A 24,796-nucleotide genomic window follows, 5' to 3' on the forward strand; every position below is an offset into this window, starting at 1 on the left:
TCTATCTTTTAACTATATTGTTTTGTCCACTTACATTTAATGTAATTTTTGATACAGCTGGGTTTTGGTCATTAATCTTGTTGCTTGTTTTCTAGTTTTTCCTATCTATTTTTGTTGCACTTTTTCTTTATTAATTAACTAAATATTTTTAAAATGTGTTATTTAATCTTTACTATTGAATTATTAGCTATACCTCCTTGGTTTATTTATTTATTTTTTAGTGGTTGCTCTATAGTTTACAATTTGGATCTTTATCACAGTTTATTTTTAAATAAAATTTCTGTAATTCACCTATAAGATACTTTATTTCCTTTTCCTCCCTCTCATCCTTTGTTTATTGTTGTCATAGATTTCTACTTCTTTATATATTATAAATCCTATAAGACCTTGTTATTATTTTTTTTTTATTTTTTTTATTTTTTTTTCTTTTTGCGGTATGCGGGCCTCTCACTGTTGTGGCCTCTCCCGTTGCGGAGCACAGGCTCCGGACGCACAGGCCCAGCGGCCACGGCTCACGGGCCCAGCCGCTCCGCGGCATATGGGATCCTCCCAGACCGGGGCACGAACCCGTATCCCCTGCATCGGCAGGCGGACTCTCAACCACTGCGCCACCAGGGAGGCCCCCTTGTATTATTTTTGCTTTAGAAGGTCAATTATCTTTTACCAAAATTTAAAAATAAGAAACAATATATTTTATAAGTACACATACATTTACCATTTCAGGTACTTTTTTCATTCCTTGATGTAAATAGATCCACATTTTCATCTATTATGTTCCTTATACCTGAAAAACTTCCGTTAGTATTTCTCATAGTGCAATTTTCCTGGCAACTTATTCTCTTACCTTTTATTTGTCTGAAATTTTAAAATTTTACCTTCACTTTTGAAGGATATTTACATTGGATTGAAATTCTCCATTTGCAGGTTTTTGGGGGGGTTTTTTGTTTGTTTTTGTTTTTGAGCCATGGCACCTGAAATATCAAAGAATATGATGCATCATGATAATTATATGGAGTTTAATGATGCTGGGTGTTGAAATGCCTAACCAAGAACTTGTGAAATGAAACTGTTGAGGTGGACAAAAAGTAGATGATAGATTGCCTTATGTATATAATAACAAGCTTGCATATTATGTCTTAGAACAGTGGAAAGTCAGTAATTCTGAACAGAAATAGCATGATAAGATTTTTATTTTAGATAGGTCACTCTGGAAGCTGTATGGGATATGACTTTCACATAGGAAACCATGCTGTTGCATTTGTCCAAGTTAATACTACAAATATTATTTGGGGGGTGGGGAGGATTGCAGTTGTTCTAGAAGTGTGTTAAACACAGTGAGTACACACAATAATACATATTTTACCCATTATACAGGTGAATTAACTGAGACAGATTAAGTGGTTAAGCCAGGGTTGAAAGCAAGCTCTCTGGCTCTAGGATGGCTCCAAAACCTTTCTGCTGTATACGTTGTAGATAATGCGGGCTGCAACTTGGGTAGTGGCATTTGGATGGATTAAAGACATGTTGAAGAGATAAAATTAGCAAGGTTTGATACTTGGTTAACTGTGAGTGATGAGAGAGGGACATCTGAGTATTACTCTCATCTTTCTACCTTAGTGAGTGAGACTGTAGACTCATCAGAACGACCCACTCAAAGGTGGAACCTGTTTAAGTAAAGGAGTAATGAGTTCAGTTTTTTATAGGTTTAGGTTGAGATGCCTGTAGAACATCTAAATGGAAATGTACAGAAGACAATTACAAGGCTAAAATTATTAAGAAAGTTGTGGGCCGAATGTATAAATTTAGCCGTTATTCATAATGGTAGAGCCCCAGAGAACTGGCATAAAGTAAAAAGAGCAGAGGGCTCAGATCTGCATACATTAAACCTAGTAATAATTTAAAGTTTAAGAATTGCCGTATGTCCCAACTGCTGTTTTTTATAACTGTTATTATAGAATAACTATCACTAAGGAATTGTGCACATAATAAAGCTTATTGGCAAGATGGTAAAGTTAATAAGTATTTAGACATGATAGTTGAATTAAGAAGTCTAAATTTTAAAAGATACAATTTTAGGACAGATAAATTATATTTAGTTTTTTTCACAGTAGTAGACTTATGAAATTATTATATTAAGAGGTGATTCAGCATGAAAATATAAATACATTTAAGATAGTTAGGAGCCCTCTGCTCTTTTAACTCCTCTCTCCTTGAGAGTAAGGATCATTACTTATTTTTGCATTCCCAGTTTCCACCATATACTCAGTTTTTATCTGTGGAACCATAGGCCTTTGAATACTAAATCCAAAAGGGGTGCAACTTGACAATTAAATCTCTGTATCTTTTGAATTAATGTCATACTTACCTTTTGTTGCTACCGTGGATATTGAATTCTGAGCTTATATAAAAAAATCTGAAACATGTTAAATTAAAGTAATATAATATGTAAAATCATTTTTTAAACATGGGGAATTGATAAAGGAAATATTGAATTTAAAAATTTTTACAGCAATATTCCCTTTTGTGTTTCATCAAGCATGAGAAATGTCTGTAATTTAAATGTTAGGTCTAATAGATTTAGGAGTATCTAAATTAAAATCAAATTTTGAACACAGTGATTGAGTATATGCCTAGTTATGCTTGGAGTAGACTGATAGGTTATGCAATGTCTGAAGTGGGAGAAAGCTCTACAATATTACTTTTTAATCTTAGCACTAATATTTTAATATGTTGTTTCAATTTTATCTGATATTTGTATTAAGCACTAAATACATAATACGTTATTTCTTGTAATTACTCTATAAGTATGTAACATATATTTATGTATGTAGTTTTATATGTCATACATGTATGATAACTTTTATACCTAATGAAAAGCAAAAATTGCCATTTACCCCTTTCTCCTACGATGCCATCTTCCTCAGACTGTCAAATTTGACACATAGATTTCCAATCTGTACATTCACACATATAAATGTGTTTTTTTATAAAAATGATATCTTCCTATATGCTTTGCTTTTTAAATTTAATATTGTATTTCTTTATATCCATGAGGCTGTTATGAACCCCACTTTGTACCTTTTATGTATTTGTCTATTCCATTTTAATCACTGCAGTTTCATAATGTATTTGACAACTTGTATTTGAAATCTGTGTTTGTCTCTTCTGTTTTAGTTACTGTAGCTTCATTATATTTGACACTGTTTTGCATTTTCAAGATTTTTTCACCATTTTTGTACATTTCTTTCCCAAATAAACATGAGAGATGTTTTTAAGTTTCCATAAAAATGTGTATAGGAATTTTGATGGTAGTTCATTGAATTTATAAAAAGGAACATAATACAGTCAGCCCTCTGTATCCATGGGTTCCACATCTGTGGATTGCACCAAGTATAGATGGAAAATATTTGGCAAAAAAAATCCAGAAAGTTCCAAAAAGCAAAATTTGAATTTGCTGCACAGTGGCAACTATTTACATAGCATTTACATTGTATTAGGTTTTATAAATAATCCAGAGATGATTTAAAATATATGGGAAGATGTACATAGGTTATGTGTGAATACTATGCCATTTAATATAAGGGACATATATTCATGAGCATTCATCTCATGCTCCATGAGAGCATTCATGAATTTTGGTATCTGTGAGTGGGTCCTGGAAGCAGTTCCCTGTGGGTACTGAAGGATGACTGTATTTCTCTCCATTTATTAAGGTGTTTATTATATCCATTGGTTTAGATTTGTTATTTCTTCATAGGGTCTTATTCCTTTTTTTAAAATTTCTAGGATTATTTGTTATTGCTAACTTGTAAACAGGATCCTTTTTCATTATATTTTCTAATCATTATTGTTGAATCCAGAAAAGTCATTAATTTTTCTTAATGTTGATCTTATATCTGGCCACTTAAACGTTTTTATTAGTTTTAGCAGTGAGTCTTTTGAATTTTCTCTGCAGTCAATTGTAATTTCTCTAAATAATTCATGTTTTGGCTCTTTCCAATATTTGCACCTCTAGATTTATTTATTTATCTATCTTGTTTTGGCTAGGGTAGCCAATAAGATCTTGGACATAATTAGTAATAGAGGGTATCTCAGTCTCAGTCTTGATTTTAGTAGATATAATTCTTATGTTTTATCATTAGACATGATTAAATCTTATTTCTATTTTTTCAACTTATTTTTATGTAAATTACTAATGAGTATTTAATTTTATCTTGTTGTTTTTTTTTTGGTATCTGCTGAGATAAAACTGCCTGAATTCAAACCTGTGATCTGCTGCTTACCAGCTTTATGACCTTGAGCAAGTTATTCTGTGTCTTGTTTTCCATAGCTGCAAAATGAGAAATTGTGATAAATTATGGAGTTATTATATATAAAGTATTTAGAATAGTGCCTGCCTCACACTATGAGTTTCCCATTATTTTTTCTTTAATTTATAAATATGGGGTTAATACATATTTGTTGATGTATAGTGATATAAATAATAGATTTCTTAATGTTGAACTATCCTTACATTCTTTTTTTTTTTTTTTAATTATTTTTGGCTGCGTTGGGTCTTCGTTGCTGCCCACGGGCTTTCTCTAGTTGCGGCGATCAGGGGCTCCTCTTCATTGTGGTGTGCGGGCTTCTCATTGAAGTGGTTTCTCTTGTTGGGATTTTTTCTAGATATTATTGATCAAGTTAAGCAAGTTGCCTTCTATTCCTTGCTTGCTGAGAGTTTTAGTACAAATGGGAGTTGGATTTTTGTCAAATGGCTTTTATGCATCAATTTTTGGATTATATGCTGTTTTTCATCTTTACCCTGTTGATGTGATGGAATACATTGGTTGATTTTTGAATGTTTAACCAGCCTTGAATACCTGAAATAAATCCCACATGGTCATAATGTATAGTTCTTTCTGTATTGGGTTGGCCAAAAAGTTCATTCTGGTTTTTCTGTAACATCTTAATGGAAAAACCTGAACTTTTTTGCCAACCCAATACGTTGTTGGATTTGATTTGCTAATATTTTGTTGAGGATTGTTGCATGAGAGATATTGGTCTTTATTTTCCTTTCTTGTATAATGCTGGCTTCCCAGAAAGAGTTAGGAAGTGCTTCCTCTGCTTCCATTTTCTAGAAAATATTGTGGAGAATTGGTACAGTATCTTCCTTAAATGTTTAATACAATTCACCTGTGACATCATCTGAGCCTGGTATTTTCTAATTTGGAAGGTTAATAATTATTTAATTTCTTTATAAACTGTGTGAGTTTTGGTAGTTTGTGTCTTTTAAGGGATTGGACCATCTCAGTTAAGTCATCAAATTTGTTGACTTAGAGTTGTTCATATTATTTCTTTATTATTGTTTTTCTATGTCTAAGGAATCAGTAGTGATAACCCATATTTCTGATACTGGTAATCTGTGTCTTCTCTCTGTCTTAGTTGGTTATCTTTACTAGAGATTTATCAATTTTATTGATCTTTTCAAAGAATCAGCTTTGGTTTCTCTTTTTTTTTCTGTTTTAATTTCTTTGATTTCTGCTCTCACTTTTATTACTTCTCTTCTTCTTTTAGGCTTAAATTGGTCTTTCTCTGGTTTCCTAGGTGGAAGCTTAGATGTATGATTTTATGTCTTTTTTAATATATGCATTTAATGCTATAGATTTCTTTCTAAGCACTGCTTTTGCTGCATCCTACAAATTTTGATAAGCTGTATTTTCATTGTCATTTGGTTCAAAATACTTTTAAAATTTCTCTTGAAATATCTTCTTTGGGACATGCATTATTTACAAGTGTTCTTTAATCTCCAAATATTTTGAGAGTTTCCAACTATCTTTATGTTATTCATTTCTAGTTTAATTCCATTGTGGTTGAAGAACGTATTTTGTATGATTCCTATTCTTTTAAATCTGTTAAGGTGTCTTTTATGACCTATAGTGTGGTCTATCTTGGTGAATATTCTATGCAAGCTTGAGAAGAATGTGTATTCTGCAGTTTTTGCATGTAGTGTTCTATAAATGTCATTTGGATCAAATTGATTGATAGTGCTGTTCAGGTCAACTGTATCTTTACTGATTTTTTTTTTCCTGCTTGATCTATCAATTATTGAAAAAGGGGTGTGGAGGTCTCCAATTGTAATGGTGGATTTGTTTATTGCCGCATGCTTTTCTATCAGTTTTTGACTCAAATGTTTTGATACTATTGTTAAATGCCTACACTCTAATTGTCTCCTTGGAGTATTGACCTCTATATTATTATGTAATATCATTCTTCATCCTGAGAATTTTCCCTTTTCTGAAGTGTGCTTTGTCTAAAATTAATATAGCTACCCCAGCTTTCTTTTGATTCATGTTAGCATGGTATATCATTTTCTATCCATCCCTTACTTTTAACTTAGCTGGGTCATTATATTTATAATGAATTTCTTATGTTCGACATACAGTTGGTTCTTATATTTCTATTCACTCTGGTAATTGCTGTCTTTTAATTGATGTATTTAGACCATTTATATTTAAATTGATTATTGATATAGTTGAATTAATATCTACCATTTTTGTAACTTTTCTCTTTGTTGCACTCTTTGTTTTCCTTCTCTTTTTCTCCTTTCTCTGGTTTTAATTGAACATTTTATATGATTCCGTTTTATCTCTTCTCATAACTTATCAATTATACTTCTTTTTAAAATTTTAATTGTTTCTCTTGAGTTTTAGCATAAAATTTTAATATAAAATATATTTAATAATATATATACATAGATACATATATGTTTATATAGATTATAACTAATCTAAGTCCCCCTTCAAATAACAGTGCCCTCCCTCATGTGTAGTGCAGGTAGTTACCTTATAGCAGCATACTTTCAGTTCCTCATTCCAATCTCTTATGACAGTGCTGTACTTCATTTCATTTAACCGTTTTCTATAATCACCAATATATTGTTACTATTATTATTACTTTTAGGAAACAGTTGTCTTTTGTATTATTCAGAATAAGAAAAATAGATTTTATTTTTGCTTTATTTATTTCTTTTCTGATGCCTTTCCTTTATTTATGTAGATCCAAGTTTCTGACCTATATAATTTTCCTTTTCCCTGAAGAACTTCTTTTAACATTTCTTTCAGTACAGGTCGGTTTATAATAACTTTCCTCAGTTTTTGTTTGTTTGAGAAAGTATTTATTTATCCTTCAGAGCTTTTGAAGAATAATTTTACTGGATATAGAATTTGCATGGTGTCTGATCAGAAATTGCTGTTATTCCTACCCTTGTTCCTCTAGAAGTAAGGTTTTTTTTGTTTTGTTTTGTTCTGTTTTTCTCTCTGGCTTCTATTAAGATTTTCTTTGTGTCTTTTGTCCTCTGTAGTTTGAGTCAATATGCATAGGTATAGATTTTTTTGGTATTTATCCTGTTTGGTATTCTCTGAACTTCCTGGGTCTGTGGTTGGTGTCTGTTGTTTATTTTGGAAAATGCGTGGCCATTACTTCAAACATTTATTCTGCTCCATTCTTTCTTTATTCTGTCTCCGGTATTCACATTACATATATGTTATACCTTCAGATATTGTTCCAGAGTTCATGGATGTTTTAATCTGTTTTGTTGTGTGTGAGGGTTCTTTTTCACTCTTTTTTCTCTCTGCATTTCAATTTGGAAAGGTTCTATTGAACTGTCATCAAGCTCACTGTTTTCTTTCCTCAGTGAGTCCAGTCTACTGATGAGATCATCAAAGGTATTCTACATTTCTGTTGTACTGTCTTTGATTTCTAGTATTTCCTTTCGATTCTTAGTTTTCATTTTTATGCCTATATTACCTATCTTTTCTTCTATATCGTCTACTTTTTCCATTAGATCCCTTAACATATTAATTATAATTATTTTCAATTCCCTCTCTGTTAATTCCAAAATTTGCATAATATCTCAGCCTAGTTTTAATGCTTGTTTGGTCCCTTTTAACTGTATTTCAGCATGTCTTGCCATTTTTTATTTAAAGACAGACATGATGTATTCGGTAATGGGGACTGAGGTAAATAGACCTTTAATGTGAGGTAATAGGCATTCTGTCAATAATTGTTAATGGATGAATGAATGAATGAAGAATGTTTGTATTGTAAGGTCTAACTCTAAAATGAACTCTAAAATGAATGTTGTGGTTCTTTTAAAGTTTTTTACCCTTTGGAAAAAGCAAATGAACTCATTTTTTTCTTGTATGGAAACATTTTTAGTCTATGGAACATGACAAACATTTTACTCTGTCAGTTGATTAAGCTTTAGAGCTGTACAGTGCCATTGTTATTTACCCAAACTAGTAATAAAAATACCATGCATGGTATTATTTTCCTATTTTTTCCTATTTACACTAGATTTTATGAATCTACTATAAAATTTTTATATTTTTAAAATTAGAACATATTACTATTATTATTAAAATGCCACTCCATTACTGTCAGGGCCAGGAAGATGCCAAAATTATGTTACCTATTTGTCCACACACACATACATACACACGTATATATATATTATATATACAATATACATTTTCATATATAGGCTGTCACATATGCAGACATACTCCCATAGTAGCTAAAACAATGATAATAACATAAAGATGTTTTTTAGAAAAGTTCTTATAATAGAGTCTAACAATTAAATTATTTCAGTGATTAAGTCTTTGCCATGACATGCAGTAATGACAAAAAATAGATTAAACCAGTCAGGTAATTACTGAATTAAGTGTCTGGAATTACAGAATGGAGTAGGTGTATGTATGTGTGTTACAGAAATAATAAACCTACTGAAGTAAAATTTAGTCACTATCAACTTTAGGAACTTTGATAAGGCATTCCCTTCATTTTACTGGAAAAACAGAAATGAATTTGTAGGCAGACACCATTGTACTAATTGGTTGATATGAATTTCAGCTGCCATAAACTAATTCATTTACATTCTGCTCATAGTACAAGGAAGATTATAATAACAAAGGTTTCCTTGTTCCAGCTACCTTCCCTATCTTTGCCATGATTTCCCTATCTTCCCTACCTTTTCCCTACACACACACACACACACACACACACACACACAAATGCACATACACCTATACACCGCACCCAAAATCTTAGTATATCTCAAATAGCTTGTTTCCTCTGGTTCCTGGCATCTTTACAGTTAGATGAAAGGAAAAAAGTGTAAAGTAGCAGTAGAAAAGATGTAAATGTATTACAGTGATTTCATTGGCTTTGGAAACCTAACTTTCAAGTCAGAAATGTTTATACTAAATGTGAACATTGCTTTCTACACATATGGAAAGAGTCTAGGTCCTAGATTCTGTTAGGCACCCCATTGTTAAATATCTTCCTAAATAAGTTCAGAATCTTGAGTTCACTTAGTTTAGTAAATTGTATATAAAGCCCAGAAGTAGAAGTGAAATTCCAAACTCTGTTTTTGAAAACACATGAACAAATTGTAATAACTATCCTAGTGGGTAACTGTTAAATCTAAAAAACGTTTGCCAGATGTGGGTATAGAAGTTTCTGACTACATCCCTTAAATTTTGTCTTTGCTTTTTTATAACAAGTGATTCATAACCAAGATCAGTTATGAATAAGAACAGATCAAAGAGATTATAAATGGAAAATAATTGTAAAGAAAGATGTCCCTTTCTTCCTTTGTATTTTTCTGCTACAATGAGAAGGCTTAGTTTTGAGATTTTATAGTTGTCACAATTTAGACTATAATTATCTCATCACTTTTTGAAGAGAAATTTAATCATGTTAAAAAACATTAGGAAACTGTTCTTTTTTTCTGGAATTGTAAATGTGTTATCTTTTTGAAGAACTGATTGATCATCTACTGATTTTTTCTTTTAGTGGAGAATTTAAAAGTACATGTTCTGTGTACTAGTGATTATTTAACAAAATGAAAGGCAGGGTTTAAAGTACCATGGTTATCTAACAAGAATAATGATGATAATATATTAGCAACATGGTAAAATTGATTGCTTAGATACAAAAATTCAATTAAGCATTTTAAGATTTTCCTTAGCTGTACAGATTTTGTTAGGTTTGAAAACATCTATTTTGATTTTTAAAAGAAATCCAGACTAAATGCATATTAAATTTATACTCAGTAGTCTATGTTTACTCTTTTTCATTTTTACAAATCTTCCAAAAGAACCAGTAATAATTGTATACCAAAATTAAGAGTAAGCTATTATTTTGTGGTACAATATACATTGTATTACTTTTGAAATCTTAAGTGGTCATATAATATATGGTGAAATGATGTATAATATAATCACAAATGAGCTGCCTCTTATATATCTTAAAAAATACAAAACTTAAATTCTCTCCTTATATGTATCTCTCCATATCTATCTATTTATCTATCTACCTTCGTATAAAAGGAAATTCTGTTTTGTTACATATAGTTTCAAATGAAAAAATATCAGTTTCATAGAAAACTATGTACTTTACTAAAGAAAGGTATTTGAGAAAAGCATGTGTAACAATAGATTAATATGTATGATAGGCTCTCCCTGAGTTATAGAAGCTTTAACTTAATGAATAACCTTTAGTGCATAATCTCTCAGTCTCTGTATAGCAACCACCTTGTCTCTGGCTGTTGATGCCATTTATTTTGACCCAAAACCTCCCCTCTCCTCCTCTTATTACTTTTTATATGATACTACGTACTTTTAGTACATTATTTACCACCAAGGGAGGTATACATGTATGATACTTACCAAATTATGTCTCATGATTTACAGTTGATCAGTAGGTATTCTCTCAATGATGTACAATTTAATTGATTCCAGAGATTCACTGAGCACCTGCTATATTTACCTAATGTAGAATGTATTGTGGATACAGTGATAATGAAGACAAAGGCTCCTCTCCTGAAGGAAAACGTCTTTTTGTTCACTTTCTCTTTTCCTACTCTTGGTCAGTTTTCCAACTCTTGATCAACTGCTTCAAGAACATCTTCTAATTCACTTCTTTTTTTGTATTCTTTTTTTCTTCCAGTTTTATTGAGATGTAATTGAATATAACGCTGTATAAGTTTAAGATGTACAGCATAATGATTAAACTTACATACATCATGAAATGATTATCACAATAAGTGTAGTAAACATCCATCATTTCATATAGATACAAAATTAAAGAAATAGAAAAAAATTGTGATAAGAACTCTTAGGATTTACTCTCTTAGCAACTTTCATATGTAACACATGGCAGTGTTAATTATATTTATCATGTTGTTACATCCTTAGTACTTATTTGTAGCTGGAAATTTGTACCTTTTGACCACCATCATCCAGTTCCCCCTCCCCCTATCCGCTTCCTCTGGTAATCACAAATCTGATCTCTTTTTCTATGAGTTTGTTTGTTTTTGAAGTGTAATTGACCTACAACACTATGTTAGTTCCTGTTACACAACACAGTGGTTTGGTATTTTTATACATTTCAAAATGACCACCACAATAAGTCATTACCATATGTCACCGTACAAAGATATTACAAAGTTATTGACTATATTCCCCACACTGTACATTTCATACCCATAACTCATTTATTTTGGAACTGGAAGTTTGTACCTCTGAGCCAAAACGAAAAGCAAAACTGCTAGGTTGGGGTTATGTAGTGTTCGTGGTATATCTTTATGAAGGAAAATAAGAAAAACACAAATTTTAAGATTCAGACATAAAAGAATCAGAACCATTTACCTACAGAACTTTTTGATAATACTTACAAGTACCTTTTAGTACTTCTTCAGTAACTTTCACTTATCTTTTCCTTTAGTAAACCTGCTTTTCTTTGAGTACTATTAATTCTACAGAGAAAAAATTAAAATGTATTCCATTTTGTTTAATTGTTAGTTCCAACACTGTTGTCATATACTATTTTTCATTTCAGAGGCACAGTTTTAGCCTGTAAAATAGGTTAAATAGGCTTGTGTAGGCTACCCTGGACATAGAAAAATAATTTTTACTATTATTTCTGGAGTAGAATGTTTCAAGGTCCCCAAAATTAGCTTTAAAACTTTAGAACTAAGTCAATTTACGAAAGCAAGTCAGCTATCTTGTATAATTGGTCTGAAAGGAAAATTTAATTGCTAAGTTTTAGAACAAAGTATTCTTTATATGTTCAGGTACATGAATTCACTATCTATTTTCTTTTAAAACATTTTACTTTGAAATATTCTGTGTTTGTGTATGTATGCTTGTATGCATGTGTGCATATGTTACGACAGACATCCCTGAGCACACCAATCAGATTTAACAAATGTTAATATTGTTCCATTTTTGTTTTGGAGCTTTTATTGTTGTTATTTTCAAAGGTTCCCTGTGCCAAGATCATGTTGCTTTAATTACCATAGTTTTATAACAGATATTGAAGTTCTGCCCTCCTTCTTCAAAATCCTCTTGGTTTCTTTCTGACCCTTTACTTTCCTATATCAATTTTGCAATCTTAATGTCAGTTTTCATAAAAAATATATGACAGGATTTTAATTAACCTTTTTATTAAAATGGTGTTGATAGGTTAATAGGTGATTTGTATGATTCCTGAGTGTTTCTCCATGCATTGAATGAACACCTGTTCTCATATGGGGTGAAGTCAAGAACCTAGGTTGCACTTTAGTGAGAGGGACCATCCAGGTAGGACTGTGCCCCAGAGAAGAGAAACCCTGCTGGATAGGGCAGGTGAAGAAATCAGGCCAAAAGAATAGAGTGCCTTTTTTTTCCCCCTCTAATGGTATAGTTGTAATTCTTAAGATCCTATGTTATTTAAAATTGTGTTTTTAAATGTTTACATATGAAAAAATTGATTAGCAACCAGAGTTTCAAACTCTGCTTCACAATTTTTCCTACAGAAATTAAACTGCTAAGGGTTTTGATCAAACCTGACAAACCTAATTGCATCATCTTTTTCTTTTTAACCACACTCCACAGCCACTGTCTTCTCTCTCCCTTTGGCCTTGACCTTATATTTTTGCCTAGAGCAGCACAATGCATAAGCATCAATAGTTCTTAACAAAAGCACACAAAACCATGAGTAAAATAACACTCTAATAAAGCAGCTACGTGTTCCTATGCTATAGTCATAAGCTTTTATTTTCTAAATTGGTCTAGTTCGCAATACCTCCTGCTATATAATCAACGGGTTCTATTTAAAGTAACTTATGCTAACTAATTAATTAAGCACATCAAATCCAATTCACTTTGTGAGAAATTTACTAGTTTAGTCTGCCAGCAGTGTTTAGATAAAAATTCAGTCAGGAAATTGTCAATATCAGGGAAGTCCTGTAGATAGCTGTGTGTATCCCAGAGGGTGAAGTATAAGGGAACCTGGGCTACATACCCAGAACTTTAATACCACTAAGCCAAATGGAATCCCTGATCAAAAAGAAGTGGAATACTGGTCAAGGTCTCAGAGTCTCAGGAGTAGGTGAAATAATCAAGGAATTCAGTTACTAAAGATTTATGTGCAGGGTAGTGTCTTTTTCACAAAAAGTAGGACCAGAGCCCAACAACTACACTTACCTCAAAAACTAGAACTGAACTGGACCAACAACATGCCATATTTATTGCTGTTCCACAAAGCTATTGGCTTCAGTCTCTCTATATACTCCCTAATGGTGAACAAAATTAGTCCTAGAACCCATGAGCAGAGTTGAGCCTTCCTGTACTTGTGAGTTATATAACTCCAGTTATGGTAATTTCAAGAACAAGTGCAGAAAAAAATGAAGTTCATTGTAGTGAATATGGAGCGTCAGATTCTGTGGATTCCGTGCTTTATAAGAGAATGTTTATTAGATCTGCATTTTAACCTTGTGAGTCTCCTCAGTTTATCCAAGTTAAATCTCAGCTGATAGATTTTTTGTTCACTTCACTAACCCTCTAAGTGTTCATCTCCAATTATTAAACTCTGATCAGATGTTAAGCACTGTGAATAAAACAAAATATAAAAAAATACTTTCTGCTTAGTGAAGTAACTAGTATAAATAGATACCTGTGTCAAGCCATACATAAGCTTAAGATGTATTAACAGTCACTTTGGAAGACAGTTTGGCGTTTTCTTACAAAGCTAAATATATTCTTACCATAGGATCCAACAATACCGAAATGTAGAAGTCAAACCATTACAGATTTTAGAACATATAATAGAAGTAAGAGATAAAGAATACTAACCATTAAGTATATGATTGACCAAATTAACTACATTAAAATTAAAAACTTAATTGAAAAACACCATAAAATGAAAAGATAGGACACGGTGTAGGAAAAGATGTTTGCAAATGACATGTAGCTGATGTAAGGAACTCCTACAAATTAAATATGCAAAGTACTTGAACATTTTACAAAAGAAGAAATCCAAATGCTTGATAAACATATATGTCAAAAGATGTTCAATCTGATTAATGATCAGGAAAATATAAGTTATATCCACCATGATTAGCACAAATTTAAAAGTCTGAAAATACCAAATATTGGTGAAGATGTGGTACAACTGGAATTCTTATACACTACAGGTGAGAATGCAAATTGGTGCAACCACTTTGAAAAGCTGTTTGATATTGTCTAGCAAAGTTGAAATTTTATCTAACTATGACCCAAGAATTTATTTTCTACAAATATCCCAGAGCAGTGGTTCTCAAATTGTGGTCCATAGTCCCTGGGATTCCCAAAACACTTTCAGATTAAAACTACTTTGATAATAATACTAAGACTTAATTTGTCTTTTTTTTTTTTTTAAACTGTGTTGTTTACTCTGCACAAAAACAGTGATGGGTATGTACTGGCACTTAGCATGAATCAAGGCAACTATACTAATAGTCATTGCATTTGTCACCATCATGCCAGTTTCACTTAAGAATGTCTTTGATGAAGCAAAAGAATTACTAATTTTATTAAATCATGACCCTTAAGTACGTGTCTTTTATCAAATCATCTGTATCACAAAATGGGAAGTATGTAAAGCACGTTTTGCTCCATATCTCAGATGAACTAGCTGCTTTTTCCCTGGATCACAATTTTTATTTAAAAGAACAAATGAGAAACTATGGGTTGTTGGCAGAAATTCACTTGAAAAATGAACAAATGAGCTTATTGTTCAAGGAAAACAACCAACGTTATTTATTGCCAATGATGAAATTTGAGCTTTTGAGCAAAAATTCAAATTTAGGATAAGTTCCAGCTGTCAATATGAGCTTGACAGCTTCCTAATGCTTAAAGACTTTTCCAGTGAGATTGGTGATATTGATGAAACAGGATACAAAGATATCACTGATAATGGATTCAGAATCCACATTTCAACTAACCTTTAAGCAATTACTTGTTGTCAAGTTTTCTTGTAGAATCAAAAAAATCTATCATTATCTGAAAGGGCTAACGAAAATACTCTTCCCCTTTCTAACTATACATTAGTGTGAGGCCAGATTTTCATCATATACTTCAACCAAAACAAAATACCACAATAGACTGAATGACGAAGGAGATATGAGAATCCAGCTATCTTCTAGTAAGCCAGACATTAAAGAGATTAGCAAAAATATAATTAAACAATGCTATTACTCTGACATTCTTTTGTTTGGGAAGATTTTTTAAATTAAAATGGTTATTTATGTTAGCATGTATTGGGTTTATTATTACTTAAAATGAATTAATAACTTTAAAAAATTTCTCAGTTTTAATTTTTATTATGATAAATATCACCACATACAACCTCATAAACAAAAGATCTTTGGGGTCTTCAATATTTTTAAGAATGTAAAGGACACCAAAAGTTTAAGGAGCTGTTTTAGAGATACTCTTACACATATGACCAGGAATTATGTTTAAGAATGCTCATAGAAACATTATCCATAGTAGCCCCATATCAGGAACCACAGCAAATCCTTCATCATAGAATGGATAATTAAATGGTGTATTTATAGAGGAAATCTATATAGCAGTGAAAATGAATGATGTATATAGCTAGACGGCTCAGCAGAGATGATGCTTTCTAAAAAATTGTTGAATAAAAGAAGCAAGTTTTAAAAGAATAGATACAGTGTGATTCCACTTTTATAGATTTCAAAACCAGGCAGAGTTAACATATATTGTTTAGAGTTGCATAGGGAATGATAACCACAGAAGTCAAGATAGTAGTTCAGGGGAGGAAGAAGAATATAACTGTTAAGGTGAATACAGGAGACAAGCTTTTATTATTCTGAAAATGTTGTATTTCTTAAATTTGGTAGAGATAACATGGATGTTTGCTTTATAATTATTCTTTAAAATGTAAATATATGTTTTATTCTCTCTTAACTATGTATGATATAAAATATCATATATTATGAACATAAGAGAATAAATTAACCTCAGAAAAACAAAACAAGAAAATACAATTAAGAAGTATGACAAGGGAGTTAATCTGACTGGTGACCACTTTCACTTGTGTTGTATGCATTTCCTGCTATGAAACTCAAATAGAGTCACATAGAGTCAATAAACCATCAAACTTTTACATTATTTTTAAACAAAGCTGAAGTTTATCTTGAAGCAATGTTTGTTAGAATGATTCATAACATCTCTATTTCTTGAGTTCTTGTTCAAAATGATTTTATACTCAGTTTGGCTGGATACAAGATTTTTCCTAGGCACTGCTCTATTGTGTGCTGGTGTTAAATGTCACCATGGAGAAATCTGAAGTTAATCTGATTGTTTTACTATTACAGGTAATTTGTTCTTTTGCCCTGATTGCCCAAACTATATTTTATTTTGATGTCCAGTAAGTTTACTAGGATGTGACTCAGTGTGGATTCACCTGTGTCAGTTTTTCCTAGTAAAATAGTTCACATTTGATGAGATTTTAGGCACTTTTGTTTCTTGAAATTTTTCTTGTATTTTTAAGTCACTTTTCTTTCTGTTTATTATTTTGATTCTTCTCTTTAGGGACAACAGTGATATATATATTGGATTCCTTTACTTTGATCCTTTTAAACTCTTTGTACAATTTTATTTTGCTTGCTCTTTTTACTTCTATGAGGAATGTTTTCAGCAGTTGACTTTTTTTTTTTTTTTTTTTTTTTTTTTGCTAACTCATCATGGCCTTTTTTCTGTGATGGTTTTATTCCACACACCCCCCACATTTATTTCCTCTGACAGTTCATGCTTTCATCTCTCGTCTTGCTGTATCTTCCCTGATTGCTTGTATCTCTGCGTTAAATTCTTGTTTTTATGAAATGATGGCTTCGTTAAGTTTGAGTTCATGTGTGTCCAATTTTTATCTTTCCTGTAGCAACATTTTTTTCTGCCAAGTGTCCCTCATCTTCTGTTTGTATTTTCCTGTTCTTTTAAAAAAAATATTTAATATATTCTAGACATACTTCTTGTTCCTTTTGAATCACATCTTTGAATGAGTTTGATTTTTCTGGATGAACTACTTGTAGAAGGTTTATGTTGGGTAGGCACCAGAGCTACTTTCTCAGCAGGAATTTATTACTGATATACAGTATTGTATGATTCAAGTTCTCTAACCCTGTATTTCTTTAACAACTGCTGGCAAGGTAGAATCTCTCTTTCACCTTTCCTCACTGACAGACTGATTCCTACAAATATGGTTTTTATGACTCGCCAGTTAGCCCCATCTACTCTTCCTCTGACAACTAGAACAAGGGTGTATATTCCAACAGTTTGCACCCTTACACCAATTGCTTATAAGAAAGTATTGTTGGTTTTGTCCCTCAGATTGTTGCACTTAACTTTGGAGAACATGCTCTACTCGTTTTAGCTTAGGTCACTTATTGTTGTCCCCTATGTGTGTCTTTCCACATTCCTCTAATTTTTCTGTATTCAATCATCCTCCCACATACATTATGATATGGTGGTTTATGGTTTTAGAAGTTTCCTACTTTTCATTAAATGTAAAGTTTGTGGTTATTTTCTTATTGCTTTTGGGTGATATCTTAGAGGAAAAAGGAAAACTTTTTACTCACAATGTAGAAATACGAGTGTCCTTTAAACTTTTGAAATACATCAGAAGTACTAAGATATGAGAAAGGGAATTTCTGATCTTTCATTTCTTTCCCCTGGGAGATTTAGTTGAAAATCTTCAACATATAATTTATTTACTGGGAAATAACTTACTTTGTTTTAATAGATTTGGGGCTTCATTTTCTGAAAAATTAAGACTAATCTTGAAGTACTTTAGTTTCAGGATTACTTAGCTTTCCATAGTTGGGTATGTTATCCTAATCAACTACAAACTTCTCTCTCATTGAGTTTGAGATTTGATTTTACATTATTTATAAGCTAATAAGTTAGCTTATTACCATTGCATGGATGCTAGCAAAAGACATGAGATTCCTGGATCAGAGACTTCAGCACAGCAAGCAGCATAAGCATCAGCATATTTATTTTGGTTCCTTTTGGCCCCAAATCCCACATGGGCAACACAGTATGGCCCAGATGAATGCCACACATGTAGTGGGTTTACATCAAAACTGAGAAACGGGCTTCCCTGGTGGCGCAGTGGTTGAGAGTCCGCCTGCCGATGCAGGGGACACGGGTTCGTGCCCCGGTCTGGGAAGATCCCACATGCCGCGGAGCAGCTGGGCCCATGAGCCATGGCCGCTGAGCCTGCGCATCTGGAGCCTGTGCTCCTCAACGGGAGAGCCCACAACAGTGAGAGGCCTGCGTACCGCAAAACAAAACAAAACAAAACAAAACAAAACAAAAAAAGAGAAACACTGAGCTTGGGGAATCTAATACTTTTATAGCAAGTAGTAAGTAAACGTGCTTTGTCCAGGGGGAGATGTTACCTCATTTCCTAAAGTTGTCCTGAGGAATGGCCTGGGTTAAGAGCAGGCCTTGCAGACTTGGCATACTCAGCAAAATGTGGGGGAATCACAAGAGGCCTAAGGAAGACTTTCTCTCCCTATTTTCTCTCTTTCTCTAACCCTCCAGAAATGAGAATCATTGCCTAATCTATTAATTTTATTAAAATAAAATGATTAATTTTATTAAACACATAAAACCAACTATGGAAGTATTCTCTTGTTATCACTATTCACTCACTGGGGTGGGAGCCAGTTTCACCAAACTCTCTTTTGTTCTTTTTTTTTTTTTAATTATTATTTTTTAACTCAAGAGCAGAGAGTTGAGTTTATTTTCTATCTATCTATCTATCCTTATTTCTTGGCACAACATCATTATCAGTCCCAGCAAGGACCCTTTTTGTTTCATATATTTCTATATTCCCATTTTCCACTCCCATTTCTTCCCTCCCATAGATAACTCCTTTAATAAATTTGATATCTATATTTGAATTCATATGTATCCTTGCAAAATATTGCAGGTTGTTTTATATATGTCTGTGTTTATTTTTTAACTTCTTTTTTTTTCTTTTTTTTTTTTTTTTTTTTTGGCTGCGTTGGGTCTTCATTGAGGTACACGGGCTTCTCACTGCAGTGGCCTCTCTTGCTGCGGAGCACAGGCTCTAGGCGTGAGGGCTTCAGTAGTTGTGGCACGTGGGCTCAGCAGCCGTGGCTCACGGGCTCTAGAGAGCAGGCTCAGTAGTTGTGGTACACAGGCTTAGTTGCTCCATGGCATGTGGGATCTTCCCGGACCAGGGCTCGAACCCGTGACCCCTGCATTGGTAGGCAGACTCTTAACCACTGCGCCACCAGGGAAGCCCTATTTTTTAACTTTTTAAGTTTGAAATGTTTTCAAACTTACGGAAAAATTGGTACAGTAGAAAGATTTCCTATGTGTCCCTGAGTCAGATTTTAAAATTGTTAATATTTTGCAACATTTCTTTCTCTCTCTTTTTGTATATGTACATGTATTTTTTTCTGTACTATTTGAGAATAAGTTGTAGACATGTCCCCCTAACTATTTCAGCACCTGTTTTCTGAGTAGAAAAGATAATCTCTTATGTAAGAGTATAATTATCACATTAGAAAGTTTAACATTGATACACTACTATTATCTGATATATAGTCCTATTCAAATTTCCTCAATCGTCCCAGCAATATTTTTATAACCTTTCCCCCCTCCAATCCAGTTTCTGTTGCATTTGGTAATGTCTCTAAAGTCTTTAATCTGGAACAATTCCTTGGCCTTTCTTTGTTATTTGATAAGATGTATGTCATTTTTTTTGCATGTATGATATAGTGCTATAGACCTTGTTCCCTTTCTCAATTTTTTCAGTGTTTTTAAGATCTACCTATATTTATGTGTAGACATCTATCTTGTTTGTTGCTTCCAACTTCTGTTTAGTATTCCATAATATGCGTCTGCCAAAGTTTATTTATCCATTCCCCAGTGACAAACACCTAGATTGTCTTCAACTCCTTGCTATCATAAATAATTCTGTCATGAACATCCTCATACAAGTTCCCTTTGGGAATATTTCTGGGATATCTCTCCAAGAACAGGATTGCTGGGTCATAATGTTTCCTCTACTTAATATGACCAAATACTGCTGAATTGCTCTCTGGAACTGCTGCCTGACCAGACTATAACTGTTGCGTGCTAAGATCCCAGTTTCTCTATACCACTGTCAACACTTAGTCCTAGGTAACGTTCTAATTTTTGCTGGTATGATGGTTTAAAGTAGACTCGTTTATTTTCTCTAAACACTAGTAAGTTTCATTTCTTTTGACAAACTCCTCACTGATAGAGTTTCCTCAGGAAGGAGCTTATCTGTAATATATATGTGTATATATATATATGTATATATACATACATACACATACACACACACACGCACACACACACTCACACTCTCTCTTTCTCCAGCCTGGTCAGTGTATTAGAGGGATCTTTTTTTCTTTTTTTTTTTTTGTGGTACGCGGGCCTCTCACTGTTGTGGCCTCTCCCGTTGCGGAGCACAGGTTCTGGACGCGCAGGCTCAGCGGCCATGGCTCACAGGCCTAGCCGCTCCACAGCATGTGGGATCTTCCCGGACCGGGGCACGAACCCGTGTCCCCTGCATCGGCAGGCGGACTCTCAACCACTGCGCCACCAGGGAAACCCTAGAAGGATCTTTTGAAGCTGATGTCATGAACGGCAATTGTAAACTCCCATTTCACTTTGTGTCACTGTTAGTGAACTAGTTGACATTGGTCAGGTCATTTCTGGGATTTCTTATGTTTTAAATATAAGCTGCAAAAGTATACATTCTCTTAGACACCTGAAACTGAAATCCTTAAGACAGCTTTCTGCATGTGACACTTAAACTATAAGGATTGTAAGTAGAAATAGAATTTAAGGTTTACTTCTTCAGATACTTGAGTTCATTAGTTTTTAAATCTTTTCCCATATATACTCCTGAATTTTTTTTAACATCTTTATTGGAGTATAAGTGCTTTACAATGGTGTGTTAGTTTCAGCTGTGAATCAACTAAGTGAATCAACTATACATATACATATACCCCATATCTCCTTCCTATACTTCTGAACTTTTAAAAACTATGTACCCTATTGTTTGGTTATTTTTCAGTTGATGTCCAAATTTTTTAATGTCTTAACTAATTGCAAAGGATAGAATTTCTAGACTACTGCAAAAATTAGTATGTAAAAAATAAAAACCTCCTTTAAATATACCTGATTGAATCTAAATGCCATAGCAATTTGGTAACCATCATTATGCATTTTAAACATACACTAACAGGGGACTTCCCTGGTGGTCCAGTGGGTAAGACTCTGTGCTCCCAAAACAGGGGGCCCAGGTTTGATCCCTGGTCATGCAACTAGATTCCACATGCGGCAATGAGGATCTCGCGTGCTGCAACTAAGACCTTGTGCAGCCAAATTAATAAATAAATAAATATGTTTTTAAAGATTATTTTAAAAATACACTAACAGCTTCTTCTTTTATAGCCAAAATTTGCATCTTTTTTCCCTCCTTTAACTCAATATGTCTGCTCTTCCTTTCCCTCCCAGAATATTAATCCTAATGTATATTTTAATATTTCTTAATATACTTTTAAAATATGTTTTTATGCTTAAAAGTATTTTTAATTATATCAAATATCTCTGTAACAAAAAATTTTAAGTTGCAATTACATTTTTAAAATTTCCTGTGATCATAAAATTTTTTTTCTGAATTACATGTTCATTACATTACAATTATTAGTTAATAATTGATTAGAAGAATATACATATTATGAATTTTAATAATTAAATATAAAAATAAAGTTTTTGTTAGAAGGTGTATCTTCAAATGTATATTTTCAATTACTGCCGTTACTTCATTACTGCTAGAATGAGGCAGGATTTTAGCACCAATTCAGTTTCTTTATTTTGTTTCTATAGATGTGAATGTTGAGAAAATTGGATCACATAAGTAGATAAGATGAAAGGAATTTATTATAGAAATATCACTCAGTTCTTTGAGCTCCTTTTGAATTCTTTGTCAAAACGTAACCATGGTGACCTATCATCAAATTTTTTAACAACCCATCAGCTGTTAATTTGATAATATCTTCCTATAAACTTGATGAAAACAAGAAACTACATATGTTATTTAATCAACAAAGTCATTCTTTTTCTCATTGCTGACCCTAAATGTTTCCAGTTGTCTCTTTCCTTGACACCCATTTCTTATAGCCAAAGGCAATGAACTATTGTAAAATTATGGATGACTGAAAGATAAGTCTTTCTTTTATAACGTGGGAGAAATATGATTTCAAAAGACGCTTTATTTTTAGAAAAGAGTAAGTAAGGAAGTTGGGAATCTCAAAAGTGATTTTCTGAAAGCTATCTGTGCCTGCCTACAACTATCTTAATATTACTCAGAGATTTGTATGAGACTACTGCTAAAGGACATAATATTTTTTAAGCTATCAGTATCATCATTTGAAAAGAATCATAGTAGTAATCACATCGTAGCATCAACCTTTGAGAGAAATGTAGAATATTGTTTATTGAATTATAAATTTATAGTAAGGAATTTTTAATGTAAATCTATAGCTGATTGTTTTCACAGAATGTATGTCTAATTCAACAAACAGTAAATTCCACCATTATGTTCCTAGAAGAGGTTGACTTGAGTGTGTTGATGTCAAACACAAGAAGACTAAGTATTGATGTTCTTGGAAGGGTATTTGGTTATTTGGAAGGGCTCTCATATGATTCTCTTCCTTTGCTTATTGTAGTCCCTATACCTGAATTATTAGTTCCTCCTCCCTCCTCCCGCCATACACGGACATATTATATGTCTTTATTATAGCTCTTTTATATTGTATTTATGAGGCCACTTCATTCACCTTCCTGAACAGGTCTCAAATCTAATCCCACTTCTCTATCCTGTGCCCTAGTTCAGACCTACATCACTTCTTAATTGGTTATCATCTTCTCTCTGTGCTCCCTGGCTCTATTCTCTTTCCACTCTATTGTTTCCACCACAGAATTACTATAATGATCTGTCTAAAATACAGGTCAATTCCATATTTTCCTACTCAGAAATCTTCAGTTGCTCTTTCTGACAAATCTTCAAAGTCTGTACACTGCCAAAAGTATCGATATTTACTTTCATTTATTATCTTGTGATTATCTGTTCTCAACTATCTCTCTAAATTTTTTTCCAGCAACTATTCTTATCTGTATTATACTCATATCACACAAATTACTTATTCCCTTGAACACATATCATGGTGCATTTATTAGAATGTCACAGTGGACACAATAAGGATTTTTTTAGTGATTTTCACCTAAACTTCTGGCTACTTGTGATGAAAGGCTTAAATTTATTCATATGCAGTAGGTAGATCCTTTACAGAAAAATTTTATGATTTATAATTGAGATATGTTCTTAACTCAGATTGATAACACTAAGCATGGCTACAGGACACAGGAAAAAATGACAAAGAAAAGCTTTAAAAACTCAGGGAGACCATGGTAAAGAAAAGGCTATATTCATAATCCTTAAATGTATCAGGATTTTTCAAAAGGTGTTTTGAAGACACATACACACACAAACATAAATTACATAATGTATTTAATTCTCCTTTATCCATATTAATAAGAAAAAGGACTTTTATGTTTGGCCTATAACCTAGAACTCTATGGGTCATAACTATCTTTTCATAATTCCCTTTTGGATTCAGCAAGTGAGGTAGCTTGAACTCTAGCATGTTAGAGGTAGGTTCTACTAACAATTTCAACACTTATTAACTGTGTGATCTTTAATAGGTTAATTATCTTTAGTTAGTCTCAGTTTTTCTCATCTATAAAGTTAGAATTAATATATATCCCCTCTCTGTTCAAGGAGAGACTATATCATATGAGATAACATTTGAGAGTATATAATAAATTTAAAGTGATTTAGAAATATATTGTATCATTGAATTATTCCTTAATCTCTTCAACATTAATTCTATATTTCCTTAGAGGATCTGGTCTATCTTGATGGAAGCCATATGTTGATAAGGCTAATAAATGATCAAATAAGGAAATAAAGGATGTATTGAGGGTTTGTTTTATTTTTTCTTATTTTTTTCTTTTATGTTTCTTATGTTTCTTCCTTGTTAAAACAGTTTTGGTATGAACCATGATGGAATTGGAAATTCTTGTGGGACGAAAGGTCATGAAGCAGCAAAACTTATGGCAGCTCACATTACTGCAAATACCAATCCCTTTTCCTGGTCTGCCTGCAGTCGAGACTATATCACCAGCTTTCTAGAGTAAGTAATCTCTGGAGAGTGATGATGAATTGCTCCAGAAGTAAGCCATTGATAGAAGCCTAATATGTAGTGCTTCAAACGTTGCATAATGAGTAACTTTTATAGGGCCCAGTGTTCCCATATTTCAGGCTGTTCCCAAAATACTTAACTATATCA

The 24,796-nt window shown here is 32.7% G+C and overlaps 1 protein-coding gene across 12 annotated transcripts in view; it reads left to right on the top strand.

Moving 5' to 3' along the window:
- The window catches only part of ADAMTS6 (ADAM metallopeptidase with thrombospondin type 1 motif 6), a 290,570-nt gene that overhangs the window by 145,061 nt on the left and 120,713 nt on the right, over window positions 1-24,796 (top strand). For 11 of the 12 annotated variants that reach the window (XR_014294256.1, XR_014294257.1, XM_082623510.1 and 8 more), the window contains one exon: window positions 24,494-24,640. The exons of the other annotated variant lie outside the window; for it this stretch is intronic. Coding sequence is in view for 9 of the 11 variants with exons in the window: in XM_082623510.1 (XP_082479636.1) it covers window positions 24,494-24,640 (147 nt within the window). In the remaining 2 variants the exon portion in view is untranslated. The remainder of the gene's footprint in view (window positions 1-24,493; window positions 24,641-24,796) is intronic. 12 annotated transcript variants of the gene reach the window in all.

The sequence above is a fragment of the Mesoplodon mirus genome (genome assembly GCF_964341445.2).
Source record: "Mesoplodon mirus genome assembly, chromosome: 5".
NCBI classification, from domain to species: domain Eukaryota; kingdom Metazoa; phylum Chordata; class Mammalia; order Artiodactyla; family Ziphiidae; genus Mesoplodon; species Mesoplodon mirus.